We start from the raw sequence: 14736 nt of genomic DNA, 5'->3' as shown, positions 1-14736 counted from the left end.
CATGGAGAACCAAGAACCGTGGCTTTCTTCTCTTTTCTTCCCCCTTGTGGATGCCACTGCACCCCCACCCCCAAGTTCCAGCTTCCAGTAGAACAAATGTGGCTGAGATATGGAGGTAAGCACAGGTTTCTTTACCACATTCCCTCTTCCAGGCACCCAGGAGGTGGGGCTCGCCTTTGAAAGCACCAAGTCCACGTCCCCTCCAAAGCAGGCCGAGGCCGTTGTGAAGACCCTCCAGGAACTGCAAAAACTGCACGTCACCGAGCAGAACTCCCAGAGAGCTAACCTCTTCCACAAACTGGTCGCTGAGCTGAGAAGCCTCGACGATGAAGCAGTCACTTCCCTCTTGCCAAAGCTGATCGAGGCGTCCAGGTATTTCTCAAGTGGTTCCGTGCAGTCGGCCACCACTGTGGTGCTGCCTGGACGTTTGACCCTTGGCTGAAGGGAGAATTTCAGGGACCACTGAATCACCCATCCAGTTAATCATTTGGTCAATCGTTCATGTTTGCTGGCCAGAGACTGCCGGATCGGGTGCCAGGGGTCCATGGACGACAAGCCTCTGCCCACACAGCCTCGGACAGTATGCATGTGTGTGTGTTAAAATAGGAGGGAGGTGCTCCCCAACTGTTTTAATGGGTATCTTCTAATTTGGGTTCTACCATGGGTATTCTGGAACATTTGGGAGAAGCTTGTGTCTTCTGAAAGCCTATATTTTGGTGGGGTGAGAATTCAGGCACACAGAGGAATACTGTGGTTTCCCTGTGCTTCAGGCAAGGACCCCAAGGGCTGTGAGGGACACACCAGTGTGCTGGCCACAGGCCAAGCTGACAGTCAGGTCTCTGTTGGCGATGCGTCCAGGTCTTTCTGCAGACATCGCGTGGTGCTTCTCCAGTGCAGCGTTCTTGTAGGGATGCTTCTTGGTTTCTGGGATTGAGTTGGATTTTGAAAGATGGTTGGATTTGGATAGTGAATCAGGGAAATAAGGGTGCTCCTGGCAGAGAGTACCATGGGCAAAGGAGATGTTAACTGCCTGGGAGGCATCTCTGTAACCGCCTCTGCCCTGTGCCATGCAGCCCCATCACCTTGCAAGCCTTGATTCAGTGTGGACAGCCCCAGTGCTACACTCACATCCTCCAGTGGCTGAAGAGCGCGAAAGTCAACCCTCTTCTGATAGACGCTGTGACCTACCTGGTGGCCCTGATCCCAGAGCCCTCAGCTCAGAGGCTGCGGGAGATCTTTAACACGGCAAAGGAGCAACAGAGCCGGGCCACCTTGTATGCGCTGGCTCGTGTAGTCAACAAGTGAGTTCTACCCTGTTTTTCCTGGTAGGACCTGAGGAAGACCCCACCTCACTGTACAAAGTTGGCCCCCTCCCTCCACTTTCAAACTCTGATTTCTCGTTTTTATTTTCTCTCTTGGTCATTTTGAGAATAATAACTTGAAATAAGAAATCAGCCCACACACATCTGTGCTTTAAGATAAACCTAACTACACTTGCTGAGTCCTACTCTTATTCTGTAGCTACCATAAGACAAACCCCACGGAGACCCAGGGCCTGCAGGACATTGCCGATTACCTGTCAGAACAGATCCGTGATGGCTGCGCCGGGGACGAAGAGCACACCTATTTGATTCTGAGGGTACTGTCCGTCTTTTGTATAATACGCACCATTTTGGAAGCCTTATCTTGGCCATCCCTTACTTCTCCTTCTGCACCCTGACTCCCTCTTCTTTCTTTTCAATGCAGGTCATTGGAAATATTGGCAGAACCATGGAACAGGTAGCCCCAAGACTCACGTCTTCAGTCCTGCAATGCATCAAAAGTACAGAGCCATCGCTGCCAATCCAGAAGGCTGCCATCCAGGCCCTGCGGAGAGTGGGGCTCCAAGATGAGGTATCGTCCACAGAGGAGCCTTCATGGGCAAGCTTATTTGGAGCAACTAGCATTTTTCATGAGTCTAAATCTCACCATTCTGTTGACTCTATTCTACTGCTTTCTAATTGCAATCTCAACAAGTCTACTGACTAGATAACCTAGCAGTAAATGGACATGACCCAATGCCACTCCAGAGCATAATATGAGAATTGTGTTGCATGTTACATGTTGTCCTCCCACCAGATCGACTCTCACTCTCTTCTAGAACAAAATACCTGATTTTACCCCATTGCCCCAAACTAGGATGGTGGATCTGGTTTCACCTTAGTTGGCAATAATCCCAGTTTTGGAAACTATCTTATTTATTTGCCCCTAGCTCTTATACTTGCTTCCCACCTTTACCCTCACTTTGAAATAATTTAAGTTAAAACAACTTTATAAACACTTAATGGCAGGTCTCTGTTAAATCATATCATGACTGTCACTTGTGTATTTGAATGCATTTGAATTTAGTACACATTGATAAGAGTATTCTAAGATACTTCCTTGAGCTGGTTGCTCTAGGGAATACAGTGGAGAAGATGCAGTACCAGCTGTTGCAGAGCTAGTGGGAAGAAGTTCAACTTGAATGTCATAAATCACTATGAGAGCATGCAAGCATTTATGTGAAGGTCAGTGATAACAGTCTCCTCTTTTGGCTACAGATCCGGGAAGTTCTTCTTCAGACTTTCCTCAATGAAGCCTCTCCAGGGGACAAGCGACTGGCTGCCTACCTCATGCTGATGAGGGACCCTTCTCAGTCAGATATTAATGAAATCACCCAACTTCTCCCCCGAGAACAGAATGAGCAAGTAAAGAACTTCGTAGCTTCCCACATGGCCAACATCTTAAAGTCAGAAGAATTGTCTATCCAAGAGTAAGTCAGAATTCTTTTCCTCCCTCTGCTGTAATTCCCAACCTCCATTACGATTTATCCACTGCCTGCTTTTTCTAGAGTGTTTTTTATTCTGGAACAAACTTTGTGTGAAAGCACAGCAGAGCAGACCTGAGTCAAGCTCTTCGGGCAAATGAAACCCAAAGAGATTAGTAGTGACTGGGGTGAGGGAAGCAGTGGATAAGTGACCTGGTATGTCAGCTGAATACCTCTTCTTCTTTTCATCCAGCTTGAAAAAGTTAGTGGAAGAAGCTCTGAAAGAATCTCAACTTCCAAGTCTCAAGAACTCCATCAAAATTTCCCAGAACTATCACCTCTCCAAATCTGTTTCTCTTCCATCACTTGACCCAATCTCAACCAAAATTGAAGGAAATCTCATATATGATCCAAACAATTACCTTCCCAAAGAAAGCATGCTGAAGACAACACTCACAGTGTTTGGATTTGCTCCAGCTGACCTCTTTGAGGTATGTGTGAGACAGAAGGAAATGCCTGTGCCCAGGGGAGCCTTGAGCCAGCCGGGAGGCGCAAGAGTCCTCAGGCAGTTCACACCATCATTTCAAGGATGCTTTTCCGATCCCCTAGCCTTCTTGCCTCCCTGCTCAAAATGATCTGAATCATAGGCCTCTGGTATGAATGAAAACACTGGTGTCTCAGAGAAGCCCTGAGGCCCCAAATCCCCTGACATGCCTGAGCTATGCAGTCAGACAGCTCTTGTTCAAACTCCACGCCCACTATCAACTCTGGGGTTTTTGTTTAATTATTTATTCTCTCTGAACTTTGCCCTTTTAAGGAAAAGGGCAAATAATAAATTTTACCTTCTATGATTCTAGTGAGATTAAAATATGACAGCTCTTGTGGGCATGTGACATTCAGCTCCTGTCCCAACATTCACATCAAACACTTGCTTCATTCAGGGGACATAAAGGGCAGGTGGAGGGTGGATTATAGCAAAGAAACTTGATGGTATTTTCTTACCTGATTTTCTTTCTCAGATTGGTTTGGAAGGGAAAGGCTTTGAGCCAACACTGGAAGCTCTTTTTGGGAAGCAAGGCTTCTTCCCCGACAGTGTCAACAAGGCCTTGTACTGGGTTGATGGTCAAGTTCCCGATCATGTCTCCAAGGTCTTGGTGGATCACTTTGGCTATACCAAAGATGATAAACGTGAGCAGGTATGGTTTTGATAAGTATGCCCTCAAGGAAAATTGTGTGTCTCAACACAAAAACATTCTCTAAACCTGGTGACAATGGTGGCTGTTATTAACCAGTTTTATGGGGGGTTTGGGGGGTGGTGGCAGGTACCCTCTGCAGTTGTGGGTCCCCTGGATATTCAGGGTTCCCAAACCAGACTCAGTAGATGCTCTCTAGCTAAAAGGTAAAGACTTTGAATTCTATCCTCAGTCCCTTCAAGCTGTGCTCACCTGGGCAAGTTTTGATATTAAATACATCTGTTCCTTAAATGCTGATAATAATCCCTACCTCACACATTGATTTAAGGACTAAACAAAATAAAGTACATGAAATGTTAAGCAGAGTACCTGATTCTGGTACTAGTTACTCCATAGTTACTATTATAATTTTTAAATTCATATTTTATTATGAATTGCTTTTTTGGCTCTCATATCAGCATACGAACTAATTGGAGCAGAATCCATTTTGAAGCTAGCAGGAACCCCACATAATAAGTAGGAGATGGATTGTATCATTTGCAGTGTCTCATTGTTTAGATCTATGCAGCCTAAAGTGTGGCTCAGTGATGGCCTAACATAAGCTCTCATGAGGAATGCAGGTTCCCAGGTCCCACCAGGCTCAACCTGCATTCTAATGAGATCCCCAGGATCTTGTAAGTACTTGTAAATACTTTTGAATTGGAGAAGCAAGGCAGTAATTTACGCTTGGCTGCTCACAATGGCCCCACTTCCACCTCTAAGGGATCCCCGCCTCCTGAGGCTGCGGGTCCTCCTTCTGTTGGGCGTGTTGGTCACTCCCCTCCTTAGTGCCTATGCATTTGCCTGCAAACTGCTCTAAGAACTTACGTAGGAGCCAGCATTTGTCAAGCTTTTGAACAATTTATTGAGCAGCCACATAATCTCCAGGAACCCCTAGTATTCTTCCCTAGTCAAAGGAGAGAGGGGAAAGCAGGGACAGGGGTTAGGGGACAGAGACTACTCTCATCCTGGGGAGCCCCTGGGGTCCTGGCATCCAGGAGGGGAGACCCCTCCCCATGCCGACATCCACTGTGAGTGTCCCCACAGGGAGTGTCTGTGTGGCCCATTATGGCTGTAGCCAACAGGCCCCATGTCCGTAATCTAAATTAGCCGTCCGACGGTGTTGACATCTCACCAGACATTTTGTTGCTCACACCCCAGGACATGGTCAAAGGAATTATGCTCAATGTTCAGAACCTGATCAAAGATTTGAAATCCAAAGAATTCCCAGAAGCCAGAGCCTACCTCCAGATCCTGGGAGAGGAGCTGGGCTTTGTCCGAATCCAGGACCTGCAGCTCCTGGGAAAGATGCTACTGGGCAGTGTTCACACTCTGCGGGGGATCCCCCAGATGGTGAGTGGGCCCCATCAGAGGCCAGCGAAACTAGCTCTTGTTAGACCTCCTGTCGCCCCTTAAGATCCAGACCACACAAGCCAAAAATAATCTGTGTGTGTGTCCTTCAAAGAGGGAAGTTAGCTTTGAATTCCAGTGAAGAAGATTCTTGGATTGCAATGAATTGTTAACATTTAGAGATTAAGCGATTCATAATGTTAGGTGTATCTTTTTTAGTGCATGTAACCCATACTACAGATCACTTTTAATATTGAGATGATGTAATGATTATGAGAGAGTCCATTTGACAAACTGTAATGTACTATCTGAATATGAGCTATAGATTTTATTATTATTATTATTAATTTACTAATAAGGTCAGAAATATCCAAATATATTCCCTAGGATTTCATAAATAGGGAGTTGGCTTTAATAGATTTTAATTTATTTCTAGAAATGTTATTTTTTTAAAAATGCATACTAACATGTACATCATCTCAATTGACTCACGGGTTTAAAATAAAATGGTTTTACCATGATATATTGAATTTCAAGCAAGCCCCGACTTACCTGTAGACTCCTGAAAACCAGAATGAAGCTGAGCTTTGCTGTGGTAAATGTCAGAAAGCTCTGAGGCCAGGCCTGGTTTTGAATGCCTTCCGAACCACAAGTTGAAAATGACATATCTACCCATTGCAATTGTTTTCTGTGGTGATTTGTTGAACTCAATAATCCTTTATCTTCACATTTCAAACTGTTCAGCTAATCAAAATATGGGAGTCTCCTCCTTTCTGGGTACAGTAGAATAATTTCTGCCCCAGTGTAGGAAGTTGCCTTCACAAAGTCCACTCCGATGAGACTCACTTTCAGCTGCTGTCTCTGTCTGATCTCCAGATTGGAGACGCCCTAAAAAAAGGCTCCAAGTATGACTTGTTTCTCCACTACCTCTTCATGGACAACGCCTTTGAACTCCCCACCGGACTTGGGTTTCAGCTGCAAGTGTCTTCCTCTGGCATCCTCACTCCTGGCGTCAAGGCAGGGGCGAAGCTGGAAGCAGCCAATGTAAGACTGTCCAGTTCCAGGCAAAGTGTGCCACCACTGTCATCACCTCATAGATGTGTGTGAACACTATGAGGGTCTCGCTAGGATGTGCTACCTTGCCAGCTCCAGCTGGCCGTGGCACTAACATGAGAGCTCAGTCATTCTCTCAGTGAGTGAGGATTTCTGTCATCTTTCCATCCATTATGCGCACGGGTCACTTGGCACTTCCTGGCTTGGGCTTCAGGGTTGTGTGATCTGAGAACCTGACTGTGAACTTGACTGTGAACAAACCACAGTCATGTTACCTGAGGTGTGAGCTCTCCAGAGGTGTCTGCCCATTAAAGGGGGGAAGGGTTGCAGAGCCGACAGCCAGGAGCCGAGGGATCTAAGAAGCTGAACAGGTCACTTTCTGATTTATAGATGCAGATGGAACTGGTGACCAAGCCCTCTGTGTCTGTGGAGTTTGTGACAAATATGGGCATTGTCGTCCCGGACTTTGCTAGGAGTGGGGTCCAGATGAACACCAACTTCTTCCACGAGTCAGGCCTGGAGGTGCGAGTTGCCTTGAAACCCGGGCAGCTGAAGTTCATCATTCCTTCCCCGGAGAGGCCAGTCAGGCTGTTCAGTGGCAGGTAATTCTTTCATCTAGATCTGACTGGCCAGTTGGAAAGAGAGAATTGACATTGTATCGCTGGACCTGGCCAGCCAGGCAGCAGCTTGAGATAATTGAGGCCCCAGTAGACATGAGGGCTGTGGGAAAAGAAGGTGCTGGATTACCTGTTTTTAACCTAGCCTAGACTGATTAAATAATTATAACGTCCTCAACTTTACACATCCTACTAAACTGAGATTTAAGATTTCTAATTGTTACTAGGCCATGTATTTTTGTTTTTGTTGCTGTTGTATGTTCATCTGTTTTGAGAATGAAGAAATATTAGCTCTAGAAAAGCCATGCTTGGTAAAAGAACAAGTTTCCCAGGAAAAATGCCAAAGGACATGCTGCCCTCTGGCTGCTGGCTCAGTGCAAAGCTTGCAGGTCCAAATCTCAGGACTATGGGGAGACCCAGGGTTGATTGTGCTGTTCCCGGTGATATCCTCAAACCCTGATTTACCACCATCTCCACATTTTGAATACATTACTTTGTCAACTCAAAAATAGTATCAAATCACCTACACAGTATGCTGGCTGAGCTATGAAGCCCCCACCTCCTAGAGCTGGCAGCATGCAGGAAGGATGGATGATGAACAAGCAGTAACTCCAAAGTGAAGCTCAGGTAGTGGACACTTCCAGGACCAGCGTCCAACATCGCGACAGCGATGGAAAACTTTCTGAAGAAAGTGATACTTGAGTTGGCATCTCAAGGTGATATCAGGTTATCCAGGCAAGGGGGTATTTCCAGGGAGAGAGAAAAGCCCCACACTAGCCCGGGGGAAGAATGTGGTTCAGAAGTTTAAGAAATGCTGAGACCAGGGTGAGAGATGGTGGAGGGGCTGGCTAGGGTCCCCCAAGGAGCCATCTTAAGAAGTCTGGACATTTTTTATGGGGTAACATTGGTTTACAACACTGTGTGTGAGGGACATGAGCAGAAACGTGGAGAATATAAACGCAGGACAGGGAAACATAAGCAGCAAAGTGTGCAAAGGCACGACCCAAGGCAAAGAACCAAGGCCACAGAAGGTGATGGAAGCCAGGAGTGGTCCAAAAGGGAGCATACCCTATGAGCAAGCCAAAGTTGGCTCTTTGGGGTGCAGTCCCCAAACAAAGCTGAAACTTAGGGCACCCCCTAAAATGAGGAAATAATGCCGGCAAATGAACATGATATTTCAAAGGAAGCATCCTTGTGTAAGATCACGACTTGGTTGAATTGTCTTGCTCTCAATTTTTTAAGTACATGCTTAGGAGGGAATTGCCGTCATGTTTTCAGTGGCTAGGAACCTTAAAATTTTGATCTATCCATAAGTCAGCTATAAGCTGCATGCTGCTGAGAGATCAAGGAAAATAAACCCTAAAAATGTCCACTGAAGTTCAGAGAAAGAAGGGGATTGGAGATGCGCTGGAAAGGCCTCACGAAGCACCATGGGAGGAGGGGCAGTCGGAGGCAGCTCAGCAAGAAGCAGGTTGAAAGTGGAGATTGCAGATTTCTTGACTGTAAGGAAGACAAGCGGGGGCTAGAAGGGAAAGAAATGTGTGTGTGTGTGTGTGTGTGTGTGTGTGTGTGTGTGTGTGTGTGTCTACAGAGAGAGACGTGACATGAGCAATACTGGCAGGGGATGGTAGAGAAGAAGAGCCATCAGATGAAAGTGAGTCAGGCATCTCTCTTCCCCTGAGATTTCAGTTCCCAGTAATCTGCTCATTAACATCTCAAGCCTCTGTTTCCTTTGCAAAATGAGACTCTTGGGGACAGCTAACAAGTGTAAAGGACTCAGCGCAAAGTCTGAAACCTGAGTCCCTTGATTGTTAACCTTGTTGGTATTCTTCTGAGCTATTTTTCCTTCCTGAATAAATCAAAGACTGTGCGGTGGTGTAGACGGAGGGGAGACAGAGAGCAGGAGAAGGAGGCGTTTGCACTGTGAGAATCAGTGATGTTCATTTTGAGCCATGACTGGAAGATAACGCAGGTTTTGCTTTCCTCCCCAGTAACACATTGCATCTGGTCTCCACCACCAAAACGGAAGCGGTTCCATCTCTGATATATGCCAGACAGTTCTGGTCGGGTTGCAAGCCTGTCTTCCCCGGCATGGACTACTGCACCGTGGGTTCTCATTCCAGCTCCAGCGCCACAGACACTGGCCCCTACTCCCCAGGGGACACCAGGTCAGAGATGCTCAGTGCTCCCCCACCACTACCCCCCCAGGATCGCTCACCTGCATAGGGCCGCTGACAGTGCTGTGGGGGGGGGACCCTCAGCTTGTAGCCAGTGCCACCAGCCTTAGGGGGTGCAGTCTTTGATTATTTAATACAATGGACCTCTGTCCAACACACCTGCAGGGTGCCCAGATTCCTGCCTAAACTTTGAATGTAGGGTGCTTTCTCCATAGGTTGGGGGAGAGGGGGCAGTGTGAGAAGGTGAGGAGTCATAACCCCTAAAGGGGATTAGCTTAAAGATCAACAACCAAGGAAGTTCAAGGAAACTCCAAGGGAACTTCACCCACTGCCACTAAGGACCCCCCTTTAAAAGTACCTCTTTGTTCGAGGGCACCTGCTCTTTCTCCTTTGGCATTAGTGAGGCAGTGCTCAATCACAGCACAGGTTCCAATTGGCCTCTGGTTCACTGACTGGTGTCTGGGCCGCCACACACATGAATGTGGCCTTCCAGAGCCCACTGACATGGCCAAGCCAAGCTGAGGGCGCTTGTCTGCAGCCCTCCCTCGTTCACTGCAGCCCCCAGCTTTGCTGACACAACCAGCCAAGTCCTGCTCTGCTGGCCCAAAGCCCTGGGATCCCGAGGCTGCCTGGGCCATGGGCTCTTGGAGGGACTGAAAGTGATCACAAAGATCACTAAGAGTTAAAGACAAAAGATGGTGTTAAAGGCCACATTCGTGCTACCATTGGGTCTGGGTTCCTTGGAAAGCAGCAGCAGCATCTAGAAAGCGCTAATGGGAAGCACATACACTCTGTAACATCTGCAGGTTCCAGCTGGAGCTGAGGCCCACGGGAGAAGTGGAGCAGTATTCGGCCAGCGCAACCTACGAACTCGAGAGAGATGGTGGAGCTTTGGTGGACACACTGAAGTTTGTGGCTCAGGCGGAGGGTAGGTATCCAGGAAAAGATGCCTCCCTCTCGGCCTCAGCTTCAGGTGTTAATTTAGCTTCAAGTGTTCATTTGATGTATTTAACAAATATTTACTAAAGAGACTGAGAAGGGTCAGGCCAGTTCTGAGAGCTGAGGCTCAAGCACCAAAGGGAGAGATAAAGCTGTGTTCTCTTGGACTTTTCAGTAAACAACCAAGCAGATAAATGTTCAGAAAGTTGTGTTGGTGCTGGGGAGGAGACAGACCATGGAGAGGTCTAGGAAAGGTTGGGAGTGGTGGGGAGGAAGAAGGTTGGAGGAATGCAGTGGCCTTTGGAATGATAAGAGAAAGTCTCACTGGTAAAGGGGACATTAAAAAGAGACCTATCAACAAAGATAAACTCATGCAATTTGCAGCAACATGGATGGCGCTGGAAGGGATCATACTCAGCGAAATAAGCCAGAAAGAAAAAGAAAAATACCAGATGGTCTCACTCATAGCAGGAATCTAGAAAACCTAAATAAGGGACCAGGAAAAAGACTAATTATAATAAAGTAAAAATCAAAATCAACAAGCAACTATAAACCAGAGACACACTATGGTGGGGAGGGGGAGAGGGTTTAAGGTCAAAATAAGGGGGGCTGGGAATTGTACGGGGACTATAACCAAGATGAAAAGGCATACATTGTGCTAAATGAAAAATGATGTAAAAAATATATAAAATTTAAAAATATTAATAAACTAAAAACAAAGAGAAAAACAAAGAGACCTGAAGGAGGTAAGGACATAAGCCATATGACAAGAGGGTTATAGGCTAAGGGGTTGGCAGTGCAAAGGTCCTGAGGCAGGCCTATGGCTGCCAGGTGTGAAGGAAAGGAGGGAAATCAATATGACCTAAGCAGAGAGCAGGGCAGAAGATGGTAGAAGGTGAGGTGGCGAGAGGGGGAGCCATGGTCTGGTAGGCTGTGGTAAGGACACTGACTTTTACTATGAGTGAAATGAGAAGCCACTGAAGAGTTCTCATCATTTAATTTATATCCGAGGAAACGCATGGGCAGAGAAACCGATAGGCGGTCTGTGGCAGTGACCCAAGGCACAGTAACTCCAGCGCTTTGGGTTGGAGAGAGGGCAGGGGTCTTCAGGCCATAGCTTAAAGAGTGGGCTGACGAGGGTTGCCGACACAGCGGGTGCTGAGGGCAAGAGAAAGGACACCAGGGCGAGGCTAAGTTTTGAGCTGACCACTAAAGACTGGAGCTGCTGTTTGCAGAGATGGAAATAGCTGTGGGAAGAGCAGGGTTGAGGGGGAGACTTAGAGGTATTCCATTTGGAAGTCTGTTTTTGATGGAGCTACATTAAATCAGAAAAACAAAGCTCATGAGGGCAGATGGGGTGGGGCGCCTGCTGACAAAAATGTCATATGCCAATTTCACAAAAATTGTAAGATGGACAAGCCTGTGGATTGGAGGAAACCTGGAATCATGTTAGAAAGAGAGGTGCTGTGGGGGACTGGGGAAGCCAGGGAGGGGGGCAGGGAACCAGGAGGGACATCATAGGTGAGTAACAGAGAGACGACCCTTCTGCCTGACGCCCCAGGACCTCGAGCCTGACTGTTCCCCTCACGCGCCATGTGGTCCACGTGGGGCCTTTGTGTTTCCAATTCTCTCTTGCTGGAATGTTCTCCCCCCAGATCATGGCATGGCTCAGCCTCTGTCTTCATTCAGGTCTCTGCTCACCTGCCCCTTGTCAGAGCATCCGTGAGCATCACTCGTGAAACGGCGCCTCTTCTGTTCCATTCTACCCTTTATCATCTTGCCCAGCTCCCCGTTTCTTTACAACACGTATTGCCACCTGACATATGTGATTTACCTGTTTCTCCTCTGAACAGCCCCCCCCACTATAATGTAAACTCCATGAGAGCAGGGGCTCCCCAGTGCCAAGAGCAGTCCCCAGCACATCACAGAAGTCGATAAATATTCCCAGATGGAACAAATGTACGAGCTCTACTGAGCTAGAAAATCAAGGTGAAATCCTGAACTGTGTCCTCACTTGCGTGTATTGAGAACTGAGATTTTTCTGCCTTTTCCTCCCTCCCTCCTAAACAATGCTTCTGAATGTTTACGCCTTTGTTCTCCTGTCACTCTTTTAGGGGTGCAGCAAACTGACGCGACCTTGAGGTTCAGATATAACCGGCAAAGTATGACTTTGTCCAGTGAAATCCTAGTCCCAGATTTTGATGTTGAACTTGGGACCATCCTCAGGGTTCGTGATGAATCAGCCGAAGGAAAAAAATCTTATAAGCTCATCCTGGACATTCAGAACAATAAGATCACTGAGGTCACACTCACCGGCCACGTAAGGTAAGGAAGGTGCAAGGTGATGTGATCTGAGTGCAGGGCAGAGAGAGCCCCCCACATCCTGCCCCTCAGCACATGGCCAGAATCTCCCTACCATTCCCTGGCCACTTACCACTCATCAGGCTCAGTCGGGTGCTTTAAAGAAATGATCTCAGTCCTCAAAGCAAACTGCACAGCAGGTTCAAGTTTCCCTGTCTTATATTGTGTTGTCGGAAAAGCCATGATGCTTTTTTTTCCCTCTGTTTCCCCAACAACCCAGTAGATAAGGAAATGGTAGCTCAGCAGGGCTCATTAATTTGGTCAAGGCAACAGCACCCGTTAATGGTAGAATAGGATGGAAACAGTTTTCAAACACCTTTTCGTTCTCCTGTATCTCTCTGGAAAGACCTGACTTTGTACTGGAGGAGGCTTTAGAAGCTAATGAGTTTATCTAAGGCCACTCCTCTAAGCCATTTGTGTATCTCATTTTTACCACCACCAATGGAACTTCCGTTTAATCTTCATCTTTCCTTGGAATGGACAAAATCATTGATGTTTATGGCTGATTTTCATTTTAATAGCTGTGACAAGAACGAAGAAGGCAAAATCAAAGGTGTCATCTCCATACCCCGTCTGCAAGCAGAAGCCAGAAGTGAGGTCCACACCCTGTGGTCTCCCACAAAACTGCTGCTCCAAATGGACTCATCTGCCACAGCTTATGGCTCAACAATCGCCAAGAAGCTGACGTGGCATTACGGTGGGTACCTCAGCCCCACAAGCACGTCCAGGGTGCTTAAGTGCAGGGCTCAGAGCCTTGGCTGGGGCTGACCTGGCCTCTGACCTCTCTTTCACATGTGCCTTTTCAGATGAAGAGAAGATTGAATTTGAATGGAATACAGGTACCAACGTGGATACCAAAAAAGTGGCCTCCAATTTCCCCGTGGACCTCTCTGATTATCCCAAAAGCTTGCATAAGTACACCAAGAGTCTTTTGGATCGCAGGGTTCCTCAAACAGACATGACTTTCCGGCACATGGGCTCCAAATTAATAGTTGTAAGTACAAATCAGGCAGTCAATAAATGCATGGTTATAAGTGTTAATTACATGCTCATCTCTGATTTGGTGAAGGAGGTGGGCTACAGCATGCACCCACCCCCAGGGAATTCCTGGCAGGAAAAGACACATTCATGCGTGCACAGCCAGCCAGTTACAAGGCCGGATGTGATAGCTGTCAGATGATTCCTGCTAAGAGGAAGTTTGCTGGTCCCAGGTTATCAAAGGGAGCATCAGGACACTGAGTAGGGGGTTGGCTCCTGTTAGATATTCCTTTTATAGCATGCAAGAAGAGATCAATGACTGGCAACCCAAGTTCATAAGTCCCTGTGATTTTTAATTTTTAGCATGTCATTCTGTTTATCACGTGATCTGTCAAATACGAATTCCCAACAATTATTCATTGTTCTTTGAGACCCACCTTTGCCTGTTGCTCTGAAGACATCTGTCATTTTGTAGGCAGCAAACACGTGGCTTGAGAGCACATCCAGAAATCTTCCATATGCCCAAAATTTGCAAGATCACTTCAATGGCCTAAGAGAGCTGTACCTCCAAAGGATGGGTTCCCCAGACTTCCGCATCCCAGAAAACCTCTTCTTGAAAAGGTAAAATGAGAAAAAATGTCTTGAGCCATGCAAAATAAGTGGAAGGTTTTGCTTAGCATGATTTAAGCTTTCTTCATATTGTAAGGGACATGCTAAGAGAGATGAATACCTGTAGCATAAATACTGCGGCATTTTTGCATTAATAATCATGAGGTAATAATATGAACACCAAGAAGGTAACACCAAGAAAGAACTTAAGAAGGTAATTGGGGGGTTCTGGCACTTTCACCCTGAGGTGCTTTATCCACCACAACCTGAATCTGAAAGCCATTCTGTTTTCCTCCTTTATAAGCAGGCCCCCTCCTTGTTTTGGGATCAGGATATGCTCCTGTTTGTGAAGGGTCTGGGAGTGGCTAAAGGAGTTGTTGGCTCCAGGTTTGGGTCAAGCTCTCGAGGATCCAAACAGCCAGTGGGCCCTGGATGATGGGGGAGCCCTCAGAGAGGCGTGTGGCTTCACGCTTGAGGGGAAGTTGAGTTCCAAGCTGTTCATTCACTTCTACATTTACAGAAATGCAAAATGCTTTATTTCATGAAAATTGAAAAAAAAAAAAAAAGATAGACCGTGAGCTGAGAAGACGGCTGTTGTTTCAGGATGGTTTTCTGTATTATCTTCAGGGTTAAGA

At 46.8% G+C, this 14736-nt stretch overlaps 1 protein-coding gene across 1 annotated transcript in view; it reads left to right on the top strand.

The window, feature by feature from the left end:
* APOB (apolipoprotein B) overlaps positions 1-14736 on the top strand; it is a gene marked incomplete at both ends in the record, with an annotated part of 36738 nt that overhangs the window by 9206 nt on the left and 12796 nt on the right. Inside the window, 16 exon segments of the mRNA XM_084236008.1 lie at positions 153-372; positions 1074-1301; positions 1522-1639; positions 1747-1893; positions 2580-2791; positions 3039-3276; positions 3805-3981; positions 5179-5370; positions 6244-6411; positions 6811-7022; positions 9029-9205; positions 10021-10142; positions 12268-12478; positions 13036-13211; positions 13321-13508; positions 13968-14113. Of these exon segments, the coding sequence (XP_084092134.1) occupies positions 153-372; positions 1074-1301; positions 1522-1639; positions 1747-1893; positions 2580-2791; positions 3039-3276; positions 3805-3981; positions 5179-5370; positions 6244-6411; positions 6811-7022; positions 9029-9205; positions 10021-10142; positions 12268-12478; positions 13036-13211; positions 13321-13508; positions 13968-14113 (2932 nt within the window).

The sequence above is a fragment of the Talpa europaea genome, assembly GCF_964194135.1.
Source record: "Talpa europaea genome assembly, chromosome: 6".
Taxonomy (NCBI): domain Eukaryota; kingdom Metazoa; phylum Chordata; class Mammalia; order Eulipotyphla; family Talpidae; genus Talpa; species Talpa europaea.
Note: the sequence above shows the minus strand (reverse complement) of the source record. Positions and strands in the feature narration are given on the sequence as shown.